The 18,711-nt window shown below is 38.6% G+C and overlaps 1 protein-coding gene across 9 annotated transcripts in view; it reads right to left on the reverse strand.

Annotated features, from left to right (window-relative positions):
- KIF21A (kinesin family member 21A) overlaps positions 1-18,711 on the reverse strand; it is a 91,397-nt gene that overhangs the window by 9,908 nt on the left and 62,778 nt on the right. For 2 of the 9 annotated variants that reach the window (XM_061366221.1, XM_061366217.1), the window contains 10 exons: positions 16,981-17,146; positions 16,459-16,479; positions 12,375-12,435; positions 12,118-12,172; positions 10,743-10,960; positions 6,320-6,430; positions 5,567-5,695; positions 3,986-4,024; positions 1,884-2,020; positions 25-205 (listed from right to left, as the gene is read on the reverse strand). In XM_061366221.1, coding sequence (XP_061222205.1) covers positions 25-205; positions 1,884-2,020; positions 3,986-4,024; positions 5,567-5,695; positions 6,320-6,430; positions 10,743-10,960; positions 12,118-12,172; positions 12,375-12,435; positions 16,459-16,479; positions 16,981-17,146 — 1,118 coding nt within the window. The remainder of the gene's footprint in view (positions 1-24; positions 206-1,883; positions 2,021-3,985; positions 4,025-5,566; positions 5,696-6,319; positions 6,431-10,742; positions 10,961-12,117; positions 12,173-12,374; positions 12,436-16,458; positions 16,480-16,980; positions 17,147-18,711) is intronic. The other 7 variants (XM_061366222.1, XM_061366218.1, XM_061366226.1 and 4 more) reach the window with 5 other exon arrangements.

Here is an 18,711-nt window from a genome sequence, read left to right on the forward strand (position 1 = left end):
GCATTTGAGGTTTAGCATACTTACGTCAATGTCCGAATACACTTAGCAGAATCTCTGATGTCCCACACCTTGATATAGGAAGTTGAGACTGTGAAGACCAGGCTAGTGTAGTTGCAATATTTTATAGAAACAACATTATTTGGATGACCCCCTAGGGACATAATCTCCTGTCCAGTTACCAGATTCCAGACTTTGCAGGTACGATCTATTAAGAGACAAACAAAAAGGGGAAACAAAATTAATTAATTCCACCTCAAGGAAAGTGAAGATACAGACAGTTTAGAGGCTGTGAAGTTTGGATGATGACAGATGAAGAGAAGAACCCAATTTTAGTTCAAAAATTCTTCATTAAGACCATCATTCAGGAGGGGTTTTGAGGCTCAGCATGACGGTACTGACTGCCACAACAAAACTACAAAGGTGAGAAGTGATCAGAACTACTTGGTGCTCTAGGAGCATCTAAAAATGCCAGTGTAAGTGCTTTAGTCACAGTTTTCATTCACTAGCAAAGGACTTTAAATACTGCAGCCTTTTGTGTACTAAAACCCAAATGCATGGAAGCTTTCAAGAATTTTGCGACACAGATGGAGAGGACAGGAAAATTGCCTTGTACCATATCTGCATCAGTCCACATATTTTACATTTTTACTGGAGTAATTGCTGGGAGGATGAAGAGAAAAATCAACTAAGCAACATTTATTGAAGTTAAATATGCACATCCTTTTTTGCATTTGTATACCTTGCCCAAATGCCGAAACGTTGGCTTCAAACTTACAATACCAAAAATTTTCCAACTCACTATAACAGTGTGCCTTGGTATTTTTAACAGCCACCTAGCAGAATAACCACAGAGAAAAACCTAATTATTAGCAGTGGAAAACCTGCATCTGATGGGGTTATCTCCATGTTAATATAGGGATAAAAAGGATGCCCTGAAATTTCAGAGTTTATCCATTATGCGAACTAGTGAAAATGAGAGTCTCCCTGTCAGTAGGTGTTAACTTCCCCCAGCCACCACTCTAGCTCATCTTCACTTTGATACTTCAGGACAGAAAAAAAAACCCCAAACAAATAAACAATCACAGATTACCACAGAGGTTCTATTTGGGAGAAAATAAGTCTGCTATAGTTTCAGCTGCACAACTAAGAATATAGCAAGTCTTTTGTCATAAGTCCCTTATATGAAAAGGCTCAGGGAAAAAGAATAGAACACGAAAATCACTTTTTGAGTGATATGAATAGTAACTGTTAATGTCTGGTTATGTTATCTTCAAGCCAGACTGAGTGATTACAGTGGAAAGCCACCAAAATGTTGGGGTTTTTTTTCAAAAACACTGTTTCTTAGCAGCTGGAAGAGTTCATATACTGTTTAATCCGTTCAGTAAGGAATTTAGTGACTTCTAAAAATCCAGTCCCTCTCATAACAGCTGATGACACGCACAACAGATAGGAAACGAGATGCACAGGGGAAGCAGAAAACATCCTTAGCTCTGCTCGAAGAGACTATGCCATGAAGACTATTCAAACTCCTTAGGCAGCACAGTTAAAGATGTGCTAATTCCAAGCTCTAACCCTAACCCGAGGCTATTTGCATGTCATGTGTGCATGTGTCACCGTGATTGGTTTCATCATATCACTCAACAAATATTAATGTTACTCTTGACAGTTACTTTTTCCACTACAGCTAAACAGCCAAATACTACACATTGGAATTAAAAACCTGTAGGTAATTGCCGTAAATCTTTCTTCAGTTTATGCTGCAAAATGGGTCCTCACCATTTTCACTGTGTTTACAGCACTAAGCACAAACTGAGAACTTCAAAATACCCCAGGCTGCCAAAGCACCCTCTGATGCCAGCACAGATGCATGGAGCTTGCCTAACCTTTAGATCCAGTGAAGAGAAGATCATCAGTTGCATCAACACAAAGCACAGCCTTGGTATGTCCTTCAGCTGTATAGATACACTGAAGTGGGGATGATCGGATGCATTTTGAAGCAGGGAATGGGTTAATTACCCCCCTAAAGAAAAGAAGAGAATGTGAGTTTGGTATAGTAGCATAAAGATAAAATTAATTTACTTAAATATAGGGAAAAAATAATCTAATTTTTTTACATGTGAGGGCAGAACAGCTGAATACATTTCATAAGCTATGTAAGGATTTTTACTATTTAGCTTCAACAAGTATCAACTCTGAACTATCAGTTAAAGGAAACCACATACAAAAACATACAAATGAAAAGACAAGATGCTGAATGCTGGGTACGTGGGAAAGTGTGTAATCCTAAAAAAATCCAGGATGCTTAAAGCTCCTGGATGCCTAGGACCACCCTTAAGACTGCAGATTGCATAAAGACATCTTAGTTTTAATAGCACATTAAAAAATGAAGAAAACATGATGTACACTGCCAGTTACAAACTCAGAAGGCACATCACACCAACTGCTTTCTGAAGGCAGGCCCGGAGAACTGCTGCCCCTTTGTATACCTGAGGAAGGTTACTACTGCACCCCATACACAGCTCCCCACTAGTACTCAAATGGCTGAAAGCAAGTATGGCTGGAGCACAGATACCCCAGCGGGAATCATTCTGGGGATTTGCAGCTAGTTCTGTGGTGATAACAAAACACTAACTCAGCCGCCAAAAAAATAAACCACAGTTGATCATCAAACAGGAATTATTAGCAGTCTAAAATCACACACATACAACTGCATATACACAGACCCCATTACTTTCTGTGAAGTGTAGAAAAGCCTCAAGGTAATGCCCAAAACATGCAACACAATGCTGTGACCTGGGCAGCTTGTAGTTAAGACTCACTGTAATGCTCATCAGGAGATTACACACACAACTATGAGGAAAAAGATCTAAGCCTCATCTCACAAAAAATAAGCATCAGATGCTTTAGGAAAGTGTAAAACACCCATAATATTGCCGAGAATCTTGCTACAGGAAGGAAAATGCCCTTCATGATACTAACTCTGTGACAGTTGATCTAGTACAGTCTTAGAAATTATTATTTTATACATTTTTACTGCTCAGGACATCTTCATTCATATAATTCATTACTCCTCTGCAATCCTTTTATAGCTTTTACTAATACTGCCTTAAATTGTTTGATGCTAACTTCCTCATATCAGAAAGGTATTCATCTTCCAATCTGCACCTTTTTATGTTTCCAAGAATACAGGAACAATTTAATATTAATTTAGGTCTCTATACTTTGTTTTTGAACATCACACAAAACTCCTATTTTTTTCTCTGTAGTACTCTCTAGTGGATCATTCTGCCTGTAGACTGAGTTATTCCTCCTGCTGTCCTCACCCACTCGTTCCCTTGACAAGCCATCTAAAACATATGTTCCAGAGCTTTTTATCTACCTATGTGCCGTGCTTTGAAATATACGCAGAAAAAATGCTATGACTGCTACAATGACCAGACAAAGCCACCATCACATTACTATTAGCCCATTAACTGTCCTTCTCTTGATAAACTGATTTTTCACTAAGTACCAAAATGCTAAGCAACAGCTTTCAAACACGAGTGGGGATATTTCTCTTAAGCCACTGTGCATTCTGTCAGGAAGACATAATGAAAAACCTACTCATTTTTATTTACATTGTGATTTAATTTTGAGTGATTAAAGCATGGAACTGAATGAGGAAAAAAAAGAAGCATATAAAACCTAAGAAAATGCTTGCTCCTCTTAAGAAAATAAAGCAAGATTATGTCTAAGGAAAGGTTTACACCATACTTTCTTTGAAAATAAAAACTGACATGCTCATAGCGATAACAACCACCCTAAAAAAGGAGAGGGGGAAGACATGCTTGACCAAAATGTCAAATTTTTACACTTCTGGCAAAAGCAAGAAGAGGTAAAATGCACAAGGACCAGGAAAAATCATGCAGCAAAATGAAATTTTCTAAGAACTGAAGTAGCTTCAGTGAGAGATGCCAAGAAAACAGAAAAGAGAAAGAGAGAGTACCTGTGTACCTCCGACAGAGAGGAATCACTTTCATCAGACCTACAATCAACAGTGGTGGAATTGTGAGGAGAAAGAATATAGGTATCAGCAAAGTAACGCCTCCATATGAGAAGAACAAACAGCAGCATGGCCAATTCAGAAAAGCAATGCAAATCCAGATAGAGTATGCAGCATTGCTCAGGGTATACCTTAAACCCATGATAATACAGGAGGGATGGAATAATAATGTTAAACAGCACTCTCAGCAGTAAGCAGCACTGGCAGAACCCATGAACCTGAGCAACATCAGCTGAGCCATTTCTTATTTTCCCAGCATTTTCTTACAGAAGGAAAGGCAACAAAGAAGAGGAATGCATAATTTAACCTCTGTAACATAATGTTTATTCAAAATATCAAAAGGAAAAAAACCTCTGAACATCCATGCCTGTTAAGTGCAGAAGAAATATCTAAAATGTTAATAATAAAAATATACCTATTAATAGCTCACTGGAATAACAAGAGTACTTTGCAAACAATGCTTAGTTCAAAAGTCCTTCACCTCTCATTTTCAAAACCATTCAAAAATAAGAACCCAGAAAACATGCAACAAGGAGAAATTCTCCCCAGACATGAACATTTGCACTATGACTCAAGATGTCCTTCCTTTCCAATGCAAATCAGATTCAGCAGTTTAAATTTGACTTCCAAGTCAGTCCAGAGAAAACAAAAAGGGTTAGGTGGGAGTTAGCAGTGAGAAAGGTATTGTAGCTGAGATAAAGAAATTAAAAGCACAGTTAAACCACTGAAAGCCTTGCAAGCTACTGCTTGGTATATGGTGACCACTGGAAAAAAGTGAAGTTTTTTATAAAACAGTGGTGTAAATAGACAAGAGCAATGACTTGCCTTGCCACTCTCAGAACTACAGGTTTATTCTACATATGAGTTGCAGTTCACAAGCACTGCATGGCACTGGTACCAGTACTGAAACCTGCAATAAAGATTTTTCTCCAGTCAAGTCCACTTCAATTTGGAGTAACACTCTTCACAGATGCCTAACATGCAAGGAAACTGAACTGCTCTTCTAAACAAGGCATATCATCTGCTCCTCCATGTGACCTCCTAAAGTCAAATCTGTTCAATAATTTGGATAATTTCTACATAACTGTGTTCTAGCCATTTACATGTCCCATCCTCCAGGGTGCTGGTGTGACAGCACTTGGAGCAATGCTGGAGTAATTAACTCTCAAAAGCACCATTTCATAAGTGGTCAGTTAAATCCTGTTTCCGAGTGTAAACAAACACAGAAATACACATACATCTAAGAATTCTACCATTCTTTTCTATTTGGGGTTTAAAACTACAACTAGCAGGTGTAGCTTAGAAAACAGGAAACAAGGTTCAGCAGGAAATTGCTTTTCTTGAATTTTTACAATGATTCCCTGAAAGTTTAAAATCTTTTCTTTGAAAACTACACAAAACCACGAGAAATGCCTCCTCCTGTCTTGCAGAAGAAGGGAAAATATCTACCAGATACTACACTGATAAATTGAGTGCACTTTGCAATTCCCTGTTTGGGGGCTGAGGCTTCCCTCTGTGACTTACTTATCCTGCTGAACTGATGTGTTTCCCTGAGAAACAGTAAGACGACTAAAAACATTCATTTCATTACGGGGCCGGCTTGGTGGGGAAGTAGGAGGTGACAGACTAGCCTCTGGGGCTCCAGAATCTGAGCTACAAGAAAAAAAGAACATCTTCTTTAACAGGTTATGAATGGTTAGAGAAGTTAAATGCAACATGCCCCAAAAGTTAGATGCTCTTAAGCAGATAAAATTATAATGCTAACTACAGACATTTCCCAGAGAAGGCAATAAACTTAAGACTACAAAGTGCTGCAAAGTGCAAGCTGGCACAGTGTTCGAAGTTTAAGTGCTAACAGTGAAAGCTGCAGGGAGAAAACACACAACACATATGTAGAATGAGTTCTTATAAAACTGCAGTTTCTTGGAGAAATGGATGAGTCCCATTTAAAAGGGGGAAAAAAGTCATTTGCAAATGCTTCAAAGGACTCTTTCACAGGGCTCTGCTCCTGAGGTGCTCTGTACAGAAAGATATTCTGGGAAAAACAACCAAAAATCAAACAAAAAAAACCCACCCCAACCCCAAAACAAAACAAAAAACCCCGACCCCCCCCAATACCCCACAAAACCCAAAACCACACAAAAGTTGGGCAGCAATTTCACTGCCAACAAAAAAACTGTGCAAAATTAAACAAATCAAAGATAGAGATTTATATTTCAATAAAATATACCCAAGGCTTAAATTATGTCAGAGAAAATAAGTTTAGAAGAATCTTACAGTTTTTGTTCTTTTGCCTTTGTCTTTTCCATTGTTTTTTCATAGGCTTTTCTCTTTGCTAAAGGTGAAGGCTCAGGCATCTTCTTCTCTGACAGGGATGGCTGTCTAGAACTAAAGCAAGAGCAATCATTAACTTACTTCAAGGCCCTCTACAAACTTGCTTTGCTTACATTAGCTGTCATTCTGAAATTTGAAATACTGCAGAATGTACTTCAGTTATTATTGCCTCTCTTGAATCTGTGGACTCTAAATTTGTTTTCACATTTTAACACAAAAATACACCAAGTTTATTAATGTTCACAGTTCATCCAGATGCTGAATGAGCAAAGGAGATCTATTAGTTCAATAAAAAAAGAACCAACTAAAAGAAACAGTGGAATATGCATCTCAAATTAAGGCCATGGAGAAAGTGGAAGGTATGACTAAGATCTAATATTTCAGATTCCATCACTTTCATCTACAATAGGCCACATAGAGACATGAAGAACAGAGAAATCAGAATGACTCTTACATATGGACTGGGCTTTGGGCAACCTGGTCTAGTGGAAGGTGTGACTGCACATGGAAGGGGTTTGGAAATAGTTGATCTGTAAGGTCCCTTCCAACCCAAACCATTCTATGATTCTATGATATGAGCCAAGTCTTTCATTAACATGTTCATTTTTCAATATCAAATTCTAAATTAGGTACTGAGAAAAAGCGTTTCACATTGACAGCCTATTATAACATTGCTTCTCTTTGTTCTATGTTCCCTTCCTCCTTACTTTGCATCCCCTCCTTTGTCTCCCTAGTTCTTGCCCTGAAATAATTCCAGTTCATAGTCACTGTGTTCTCACAGCCTTCTATTCCCCATTAAAAACAGCAAAAAAGTCAAGACTGCAATACTAATGCTGACACCCAAATGTAATCATTTCACCACAGTCAGATCAAAAAAAATAAGAAGGGAATCTGGGTGGTCTCCACTGTTCTGAACTCCTGCTTCTCACCAGCTGGGTGATCAGAAAAGTGATATTTCCTCTTGTTTTTATTTTTTTTTTCCATGTGGTTAGAAGGTGTTTCTGTAAATGTAAGGATCAGAAAGTGCTTTCGTGTCACAAAACTTTATTAAGCATAGTTTAGTCAGTAGGCTACCTGCCTCACACAGTTGCTAGGATCTGGTCTCAGAGCTTTACTGGCCTAGGAGCTTGCCCATATAATCCCACACTCCCTGCTACTCCTGACTGTCCAGCCTCGGGGAAAATCTCTTGGCGGTCCTCCTATATCGTCATTTTACCTTAGACAAGACCTGTGTCTGGCACTGCTTAACTTCTGAGATCAGATCAGATAGGGTGTTCTCAGGGTAGTATGGCCGTGGGTAAAACACACTGTATGTGTGGCAACATGCTGCATCATCTCTACATGATAAAAGCTCTACCACTTTCCCTGGAGAGGAAGTCTGTGCTATATAAAATCCACCTAGAGACTGTCATGCAAAATAACATTATTTAATAAGGACAGCACAACCAGGAACAGCTCTTTGACTCAAGCAGCTGACACTGACTGTCTCAAGCTATCACACACACACACTGAACACAAACTGTAGCTTGAAGGTGAAGGTCCTACCTGTAGGGCCTGGTGCCAAGAACTGTACCCAAGTGCAGACTCTAGAGCTCCCCCAAGGTCTTTCAAGACACAAGGAAAGGAGGAAAAGTGATAACCTGTCTGGTTTTGCACAAAAGCCTAGCAGTCAAAGTATACAAAAAAGAGAAGGTTGGTTCAATACTCTTCGCAAGGCCTGATCACTAAGGTCTGTACAGGAGTCCCTCACTGCTAGACAAATTCTGCATAGAAAAAAAGAGGTGGAATATGACACACTCCCTCCCTCTCTTTATGCTGGACCAGTATACATTTAAGAATGCAAAAGTCCTGGGGTCACAAGGCAAATCCTATTATCAGCCTGATAGTTAGACCTTTCAGCAAGAATGACAAATGGGTTACAATCTCCACTGCCATAGTTGCCTATGTGACTAGCATGTAGCTACTAGATTAAATAAACCACATCAAAAACTAGAACCCAAGTTCCTCTGCCTCATACCAACATCCTGCATACTGAGACATGGACCTAGCTCCCTCTTGCTCCCTTTCCATCTGCCCGTTGAGTCTTCCATCTTTGATTCCACAGTGGCACATCCTCAGAAGAAGGTATAAAGAGCATCCTCGTATTAGAAATTCTTTTTGATAGCGTGGAAATGAAGGTATAAAAATGCAGCAATCTTGCTGGAATGAACTTCCTAAGAATACATGTAAGACCTAATTGCAAGTTTCCAGCGCACTTTTAGATCTCCCAGGATACAAGACATCTGAACAGACCTACCACAAGACCTGCAGGAGACCACTCTACTCTGAAGAGGATGCTGCAGATGAGTTGAGCTTACCAAAGGACAGCGGCACTAACCAGCTTCATAAAAAGAATTCCAGCTAACCGCTGCCCACAGGCATTTATGCGCCCTTCTGAATCACCACATATGTGAGAAAACTGAGGGGTTTCCAGAATAGAGCACTTTGGACATATTGTGATACCCAGATTTGCACCTAAGCATATAATTAATTTAGCACTTTGAGAATGCATATTTTGGATCAGTTATTGCTTCTGTAACACTGTTACTGATCTACATCCCTGAATACCATTTGAGAAAGTGGCACAAGGCAGATAACATTTATTGCAGATAAGACCACAATCTGCTCCAGAAGAAAGTATTTTATTCCAAGAGATGATGGCACTACAGGCCCATTACAGGAAGGCCAGATGGCTCCCAAAGACAACGTTTCTTCCAACAATGACCAGTGCACAGCAAAAAGCAATACTGTAAGAAATATACTGAGCTCTAGTTTTGAAAAAGCATTTTAGTTACTGCAAGGAAGTCACTGCGGATTGATTGTGGGAATTTTTGGTGACTTAGCTAATAAAACATGATCAATAACAAACCAAAATACGTGTGAGGCCTACTGCTAACTAATTTATAACTGATTAATATAACTGATAAACTACTGAGTGTGTAACTCCCTAATGCTCACAGAACAGAGTTTCGGGAAAATCCTGGTTTGCCTCACTGCTGGCTAACTTTCATAAATGGATACATTCTAGAAGATGGAGCGAGGCAAAAGCTGGTATTACCTGAGTCTTGGATGCCCGGTCAAAACACTTGACGTTTTAAATCTTGAAGCTTCAAAAGTCTCTAGTGATCTCACACTAACTGCTAAAACAAGTGGATTTCTCCACCTATCCTCACCCCCAGGAGCATTCTTTCCAAGCAGATTCTATGTGTAAAATGCACTGAAGCCATCAGCATGGGTTAATAATTGCTGCCAGCAGTGTTTTACAGTTCATGACTGCCACCTCAAGCACATGCTAGAAATACATAGTAAAAATAATATGAATTACAAACATACGTTAGATGGAGACTGCTGTAGGACAGTATTATGCAAGTAGGACAGATGGACAGTAAAAGATAACTAATTCCAGAATCTGTAACATGATGATAGCTATGGGATACAATTTTTCCACATCACTGAATGTGGAAAGCACATTCAGTTTACACAAGATTTGTGTAGTATAGGAGCTAGCACCTAAAAAGCCAAGAAAAAGGTCTCAAGCAGTGAATGGCTAATAACCAACAGTAATATTGGCAGAAAGAACAGCAAGAACAAGTGGAAACAGGGAGTGCATGTGAGCAAAACATGCTGTCCCCAAATTAAAAAAGACAAAAATAATACTTTCATTCTATTTGTCATCAAGTAATAGTTTTAATTAGTAAATCTGTTCTGCAGGTAAAAGTGCAACCTGCAAATAGAAAGGATTTTTGAGGAGTCATATTATCCAACACATTTCTTTCAAGTTTACACTTGTATACTCTACCGTTTCATAGACTTCTTCAATTTAAGTGTGGTCTACTCAAGATGACCCACAGGAAGATTGTACCTAATAGTCAGGACCATATACAGATACTATTACTACATTATATAAAGTTTTGAGTTTGGGGAGGAGGTGTTAGGTTCAATTTTCTTTTCTTCTCTCTACTGTTCTAAGCAGGTTCTCAGTACCTCCCTCAAACCTGTATTTCTCAATAGTATTAATAAAGCAAAATATCCAAAGTACTAGGCGGTGTTTTCCCACTACTTCGAAAAAAGGCTACAATAATTTCACTATGCCAAAGCGACTTAACAGAATGCATATCTTCAGTAAGAAGCACAACAATGAAGTTATACTTTCCAGAGCGTTGATGGTAGAAAAGAAGGAGAAGCTTTGTGAGTATTATTTAGTAAGCTTCAAGTATATCAACCTCCTTTATAAAGTTAAAATAATAGATTACAAGAAACTGGCAACATGCTTGCCTTTTTTTTTTTTTTTTTAAGCAAAGAATTAGTACAGCATGGCCAAACTTACATGCTGCCTATCTTAGAAGGTAAGCCAGATGGCGGGGGAATAGACTCTCTGTCCCTAGCAGAAGTATCATTTGTGTCAGCAGCCATCCCACTTTCTTGGGTTTCTGTAACTGATGCAAGAGGGCCAGCCGAAGTAGCATCTGCAGCACTGATGTCAGAGACTTGATCGCTGCTGTCTGCATATAGCAACTCCATCTGAGTTGTGGTCCTCCGACGGGCCTGGAGACAAATAAAAACCAAGTTGCAACTTAAATATTTCATGGTATGGGTCAAGAGTGCTACATTTAAGCTTAATCATTAGCTGGTGATTAGCATTCCCCTCAATCACCTTTGGAAACTAAATCAAGTAGCTCACCACTACTCTTCAGCAACAATTTCATAGAAGGCAAGACAAGTTTAACAGAGTGAAACACTGATTTGACAAGTGGTTTCCAGGGATATCCTTTCAACCAGCTACAAGCACAGGTCAGTACTACAGGAGTACAACATTACTCTATTTATCCAAATGAATTTTGAATTAAAGGTTTATCCAAATGAAGCGTAATATAAAACAGGAATAAAGCGAAGTGTAAATTTAAATAGCTACCTTTTTTGTGACTTTTCAACCCAACGCTGCTTCTGTATACAAACTCTGCTTCTTAATTTATACCACTTCAAAAGTAGTTTAAAACAACGTGAATTAAGTCTTGCTCAGCATTTCAACAATTTTGAAACAGAAAAGTTTGTGTTTAAAGCACAAAAGAGCCATGCTTTGTGCAACATAGTCATTCTTAACAAATGGATCATATATGCTAGGTGTGAAGATGCTGTGAAATTAAGACGCACTCTTCAGGGAAAGAACAACCATTGGGGAAGGCAAAGGTCCAGTAGTCTAGGTAGAACTATTATAAAAATGACATGTTTATTTTATGCAGACCAAAATTACTCAATTTACCAGCCCAAAGAGCTGCACACCAACAAGTGCTACCAATAATGCGACAGCCACCTACAGATAGTCCTCCAAAGACAACTACAGTTAGAACAGTGGAGGCTAAACTCCTACGTACTTCACAAACTTGGTTTATGCTTCTGTGAGCAGAGAAACAAATAATCACAGTGAGTGGAACAATATATCTTTTTCCAAAACTTTAAAAATTTGACCGCAAAATACTGGAAAAGTGTATTTTTATCATTGCTTCTCAGAGAGAAGTGTCACACAAAAGCATATTACATACAAATCACATGAACTGTATGTCAAGTTCACCTTTTACATGTCTTCATTAATGTCTCTAGAGCAAAGCAAGAGCATTCTCCAGAAGGTACTATAAAAGTCAATTATTATAGAATCATAGAATCATTTAAAAGATGTGCAGATGAATCATCACCATACAGTCTACCTTGCTTTTGGGTTTCACTTCACCGCAGAGCTTCAAAAGATCAGAAGACAGTGAACTAAAAGAAAAATTGCATTATAGTTAGAAAGAAAATAGTCAGTTTTTCAGAATGTGTAGTTTTATTTGATTCTTTACTAAAATGATGTGCAAAGTATAACAAAACCATTTCAGAGGTATCTTGTAGTAGAGAGGTGTTGCATTACAAAGACAGTAATTTTTCTAGAACCAAACCCATTTACCTGTTAACAAAGACTGCTCACCTTCCTTCTGTTCCAGGACTATGCAATGGGGCATCCTCATCAGTACTATCTTCCAAATTTTCTAGAAAATTTCCAAGAGAATTATGTTAGCCCATCCATCTAAAAGAGGACTTGCAGGTTTTAAGTGCTATACAAAGTGCTATACAGCTCTGGCAATGTTGAATGTAGATGAATACATACATCAAAAGCATAAAAAAGGTAGAGATTTTCAAAGTAGCTTGACTATTTGCTAGCCAGTCCCCACTGAGTTTTCTTGATGTCTAAACTAAGTTTTTCACACAAGCTGAATAAATCATACACCTAGGCATACTGTGCCAAATGTGGTCCTCTATCTGTTGTAGCAGAGCCATGGGGATGACAGAAAGCCAGAGAAATTCTAGAAGCAAAACTGGAAGGAAAAAAAAGATACAGTAAAGGAAATTAACTGCAAGACATAGAAGAGGTAGGATGTAAATCAATGGAAAAGCAAGGATGTCTCTCCCTCCTCTTTTTCGGTAATCTTCTTGCTCTAAGTCAGAATCAGCCTGGTTATAATGAAAAACATTCTACTTTTAACTAGCTAGCAAGCTGGGGCTCAGCCTCAACTTATATTGAATGGTATCGTTTGGGCTGACAAGAAGCAAGAATTTTCTTAGTATATAAGCATTTAGGTTTCAAAACAGGATGATGCCACCACTTAGTTCTATAGAACTGCTTCCTAAACAGAGATTAATTGTATTGAAGTTAACTATAAAATGAAGCTGTTCAGTAGAAATGCTCCTGAGGTAAAATGGGTACACAAACCTGTTCACAAGAGACAAAACCAGCATGCATACCACACACTAACACTGTCAAACATCAGATGAACATGTCTGCATGCAAACAGTGCAAAACATTAAGCTGCGACAACCACTCCAGGGCACACGTACAATCAGTTCCAAACTGTTGGGAAACCAAATGCTCTAATTTGCATATTATTATTTTAACCACAGCTTAAGGAATCGGTAACATATCCCTAAAATTTGAGTCCCTTATTTTCTAACATACTCATGAAATTTAAACAAATAGATAAGCTTCTAATGACATTTCGTCTCTTCTTTATTATTAGAGATGCTTTAAATTTGTGTACTTACTATTTGCGAGAAAGCATATACCATTTGTAATGCACAGAACCAATACATTTGGCACCATATTAAAACAGGTTTGCCCATATATATGTTTTAAGTGCAAGTTCATGCTTTGCAGAAATCAAAGAAAAATATACAGTTTCCAGTTGAACTCTGAGAAGGAATGAAGAAAAGAGAAATACTGCCTTCTAATGTATGCTGTATCTAAAAATGTTTCCTGGAAAAGTCAAAACCATACAGCAATTTAGTAGCAGCACCAACAATGCACTTCTGAGGTACTCAACTGCAGTTATCAGTTTTAACAACATTATAAAGAAAGTAGGGTCACAGGAATAGCACTCAATTTTCTTTTTTGTTCTATCCTAGATCTGAGCCCATAGTAAACCTTTTCTATACAGGTTATTATTCTATGTCTCCTGCAGAAGTGGGGATCTAGAGTACTGCTTCTTCTAGCAAGGCACAAAATTAGCATTAATAAATGTATTTTTAAATATAGGATTCATACTACAGTGGTGTTACTTCATCCCTTTCTCATACAGAATTTGCAATAAGCTTTAACAGATAACAAAGCAGGAAGTGTGGGATGGCCACAAAAGATGGGATTTTATTTGTAGGCCCATACTGATGTGACCTGACATGCTTGATGTTTTTCTTCAGTTTGTCTGCACTTCAGCACAGGAAGACTGCACAAAGACCCCAGGTAGAAGCCAGCCCATAGAATCAACAAAAAGAAATAGAAGAGGCAGAAGAGCAAGATTCTTCAAGAAGTCACAAGTCAGAAAAGATGAGAGGAGCAACACAGTTAGCAAAGGCAGTATTGCTTATGAGGAGCAGCAGAGATGACTGCTGATAGATCACTGACTGAAGAACTCCTTCTCCGGAGACATTCAAAACCCGCCTGGACACGTTCCTGTGTAACCTTATCTAGGTGTTCCTGCTCTGGCAGAGGGATTGGACTAGATGATCTTTTGCAGTCCCTTCCAATCTCTAACATACTGTGATACTGTGTAACAGTGGGGAGCTTTTCTGATTATCTGGCTTCATCCTCCTGCAGAGGCAACCAGACAGTACCAGTATAACACAGTACACTGGCACAGTTCATCCAAAGATCTGCATATAGATGGTTTTCAGTCACATCCATGAATGTCCAGATGTCACAGGTAGGGAGGAAAAGCAACTCCTACAATTCTTTGCAAAGGAGTCCATCCAACAATACTCAGGACTCAATTCATGGTCATTTTAACTCTTCACAAGATCAGATAGGATAGTGAATGGCAGATAGTTCATTCATGAACAAGACAGGTGTGCAATCGAAGCCCATTCTAAGGGTCTAAACCTGACCATGTAATGTACTTTTCCTGCAGCCTGAACCCTTTAAGTCTGTGCTTGAATGCAGGTGCATAACTACAGTGGGGAATACCCAAACTTTTTCAAACCAAGCGTATTCAAATGGCTAACAACTTTCTGAGCTGAAAGTCGACATCAAGGGAACAGTTCACAAGCACCACATAAGTTCAACCCCTCTCCTCAGGATGGGGCTGTCTTGGTACTGCTACCAAGCTGTCAAGCATCCTGGTGAAACTGGTCTCAGGATCTGATGCTGTGCACACTTCCACCTTTGGGAGTCATGTCAGGTTACCAAGAAGCTCTTGCAACAGAGTCCCTGCAAACCTTCTTTAGGGCAGAACTAGCCTTAAAACCTCACTATAACCGTGTCTGAACTTCCTGCAGCTCAAAAGGCATAGCCATTAGTGACCTACAGAACAGAGACTATCAACAGTTTGGATTTCAGTGTGGACTGAGGTTAGTTCAGCATATTCAGCCAAGATACACCCACAGCAAAGTTTCCTTCATGTAAAGCATTAGCATAGTCCTGAGTGGTTTAGATAGTTTGAAAGCCTCAATTCATGCTTGCAAAGTGTTATAAAGTTTCTTTAATGAGCTATACGCTACAAAACCTTTATGGAGATATTGTTTCAATGTATTTAATAAGTGTCTTTTCACTGCTCCAGATGCTGTTAGTAAGTAAAAGCCTGTCCAAAACTAAAGAAAAACCAATGCTAACTTCCTGGCTGGAGAAACATTGCTCTCACCCCAACAGGATGAGCACACACATGCACATACACTAAAAGTCTATTTTACATGTGCTGTGACATTAACCACTGAGGTTCCTGACTAAAAACTGGCTGTATGCAGCAAGATACCCTGACATGGATTTCAGGTGTCACCCATCAGGAAGCTGGCAAAGTTCTCACCAGCTTACACTAGATGGTGATCTACACACTTCTAGGCAGTCTTGTGCTTTTGAAATATTTCAGATGCTTATGCAAACTAGCAGAGGACAGCATCATGTGATTAGAAGTAACACAAGACAATGGAAAAGGAATTGTTGCTGACATCAGAAATTTTTTTTTCAACTTTTGAACACATCTGATTTTGTGGAGGTGGGAAAATAGGTGTAATTTGCTTGGGAATCATGTGAAAGAAACAACAACTGACTCAACACAAAAATCAGTAACTAAACCGAACTGAAAAAGTGAGATATATTCTGCATTCTGTACCATACTTACACTACAAAATGAGCTATCTGCAACAGGTTAGAAGTGACCTGCATGTTAAGGATTAATTTATTTTCAGATCTAAATAGATGAGCAGGATTTGTCACAGCTAGAGCAGTAGTAATCATAAGATAGCTTTATGTAGTCTGAGCATACTATATAGCTTCATAAGCAGCAAGTCACAATATGGAAATACAAATCTGCTTATTGTGATCACTTATCTGACAAACCTAAAATGAGGGCTGTGGGTGCTTTCGGTAAGGAAGAAATGCTCTGTAATCTCATGATAATGAGCACATTTACAGAATAGTTCATGCAAACTTCACACACTCACGAATTCTAAGATGCACCAGTTAGTGAACATGAATGAATTAGTAACTCATGCAGCTGTACAGTACACAGAAAGCTAAACATACTTACCCAGCTGTATGCTATCTAGGTCTGTGTAAATAACAGCAACAAGGAAACAAAAGCAACATTCCAATCAAAACATATCCATTTATAAAAAGAAATAAAACAAAAGTACCCAAATGTATTCTAAATTTTTCTTAATATCATCTCAGAAGAAGTAGAATAGATGCCGTAATAGACATATGATGCCATTTGAACAGGATTGAACAAGACTGCATATTTAGAATTTCATATTCAGGAGTTAAAAAATACCAAATTATAAATGCAAAGTCTTTTGTAAAAATAACAAGCATATTATTTGAATTTTAAAAGTCTCAATAATTAAAAACCCTCTTTAATGCCTACATTTTACTGCCAAGGAGATATAACAAAAAAATGACATACATGCACATCAATTGTGAAATAGAGTTTAAGATGTTAAAATACAGCATCTATTCAGGAAAGAAACAGCCTAGAATGCCCAGTACAGCATGCATGAGAGGCAGTCACGACATGCAGCTGATGACTCAGAATACAGGATGATAAAATTACCTTGCAAAGCATGACCCAGCAAAGCATCGAGTTCAGGATTTAACTCCGCTTTTTCTTTTAGCATGTGAAAGAGCAGCTGGTTTTGAGTAGCACTAGTAATTTCTGTCTGCTTAAGGCGTCCTTCAAGAACTTTGATCTGAGCTTCTTTCTGAGCTGCTTGGAGACCCTGGGAGGGATAAAGACAGGAAAAGCTGTCAAATGCTTTAACACCATTCTTTCCTTACTTTTTTAAAAAACTACACATTGTAATCTTCCCCTCACAGCCTAAAGAGCAGGTGTCAGCTACAGGCCTTTTTCTTTTTGTTAGAGTCATTAAACATTCATTTACCTTGTGTTCCTCAGACTCTGCCCTGCAAATATGCATTTAGTGGCCAAGTTGGACCTAACTCCCAAGTACAATTCATACACTGCATTTGTTTAAGAGTAGCGAGCATCTGAAAAATCAACACCTGTTTTCAAATGTAAGTAGTTTTAATTATTACTTATCATACTCTAGAACAAAAGGGAGGGGTGGGGAGGGAAGAAACCCACCACAAGAAAAACCCACCAAAAGTCCCCATGACCACCCCAGAACCATAAACCCTTCCTACAGTATCACGCAGTGAACTTTAAGCTGTGGATGACAGATCTCATGGACTAACTTGAGAGAGAACCCATTCTAAGGGAACTCCCTATAAGCATGCATGGGCAGGAGTATTTTAGTTGTACAAAATGTAGGCAAGAAAATTTACAGAAAATGGTTTCCAAAAAGAGGAAACAGGAGGGAAAGATTAAGGTGCAACATTTATTCCTCAAGTGCTATCACTCAAATTTTTCTGTGTTTCTACAAGTCTTTGTGTGCTAGCACTTGAGAAGTGTAGTAGTATGGACTTACACATTTGGTTCTGATTTTATCATGAACTAAACCTATATACAAACAAACACATTTTGCATGGAAACAAACAATAGAATAGATAGCAGGCATGGTAAATTTTGGGGAAAAAAACCCATACCTTTAGTGTTTCTACACACTAATTACATATCAGAAAGAGGAGAAACACCTTCGCGTAATAGAGCTTTTATATCATGATAAGGAGAAATTGTTAACATAGTAAGTCAGAGGCACTTTCCTCGTTTTAACTCTGGGTATTGGGTATCCATCTGACCCAGGGGCTGGGGGAAAAAAAAAAAAAAAGCAGAAGACTGAAACTTGCATAAGCCAAGGTGATTGATTTCAATACCCTTGAAATCTTTCATTTGATTCAATGATATTAAGTATGGCCCCAAACACGAAAAAAAGGCAGCAACAGGTACCTCTGTGTACTGGGTTATAAACTGCCACTCGTTTTGAAAATAGAACTCCCCAGGGCTTTCAGAAAGAACCCCTATTGCTCTATTCAAAAGTAAAAGTCTGACTTTAGCATGCCATGCATCAATATACATCTTAAACCACGTTTTTTAAAAGCTCATATTTAAGTGGCTGAGCCAATCTTTAACAAAAAGAGCCCCCGAGCATTCTTTAGGAGCTTGCTGAAAAACACAGGAAGAGACTGATTTGATTACAAAAAATTAGTGCTCTTACAGGAACAGCATGAGGTACTTAGTACAGTGAAATAGGATCTACTAGGGGTTGAAAAACAGGCAACAGGTTGAAGGGGACAACGGATCTTGAGGGCTTTCACACCGAGAACCCATGCGACTCCATAGCATTGACCAGCTTTGCTTTGTCTAATGCACATTGATCAGCTTTTA

The sequence above is a fragment of the Neopsephotus bourkii genome, unplaced genomic scaffold (genome assembly GCF_033783945.1).
Source record: "Neopsephotus bourkii isolate Nb327-2 ecotype Australia unplaced genomic scaffold, CSIRO-AGI_Nbou_v1 NB_1328, whole genome shotgun sequence".
NCBI lineage: Eukaryota > Metazoa > Chordata > Aves > Psittaciformes > Psittacidae > Neopsephotus > Neopsephotus bourkii.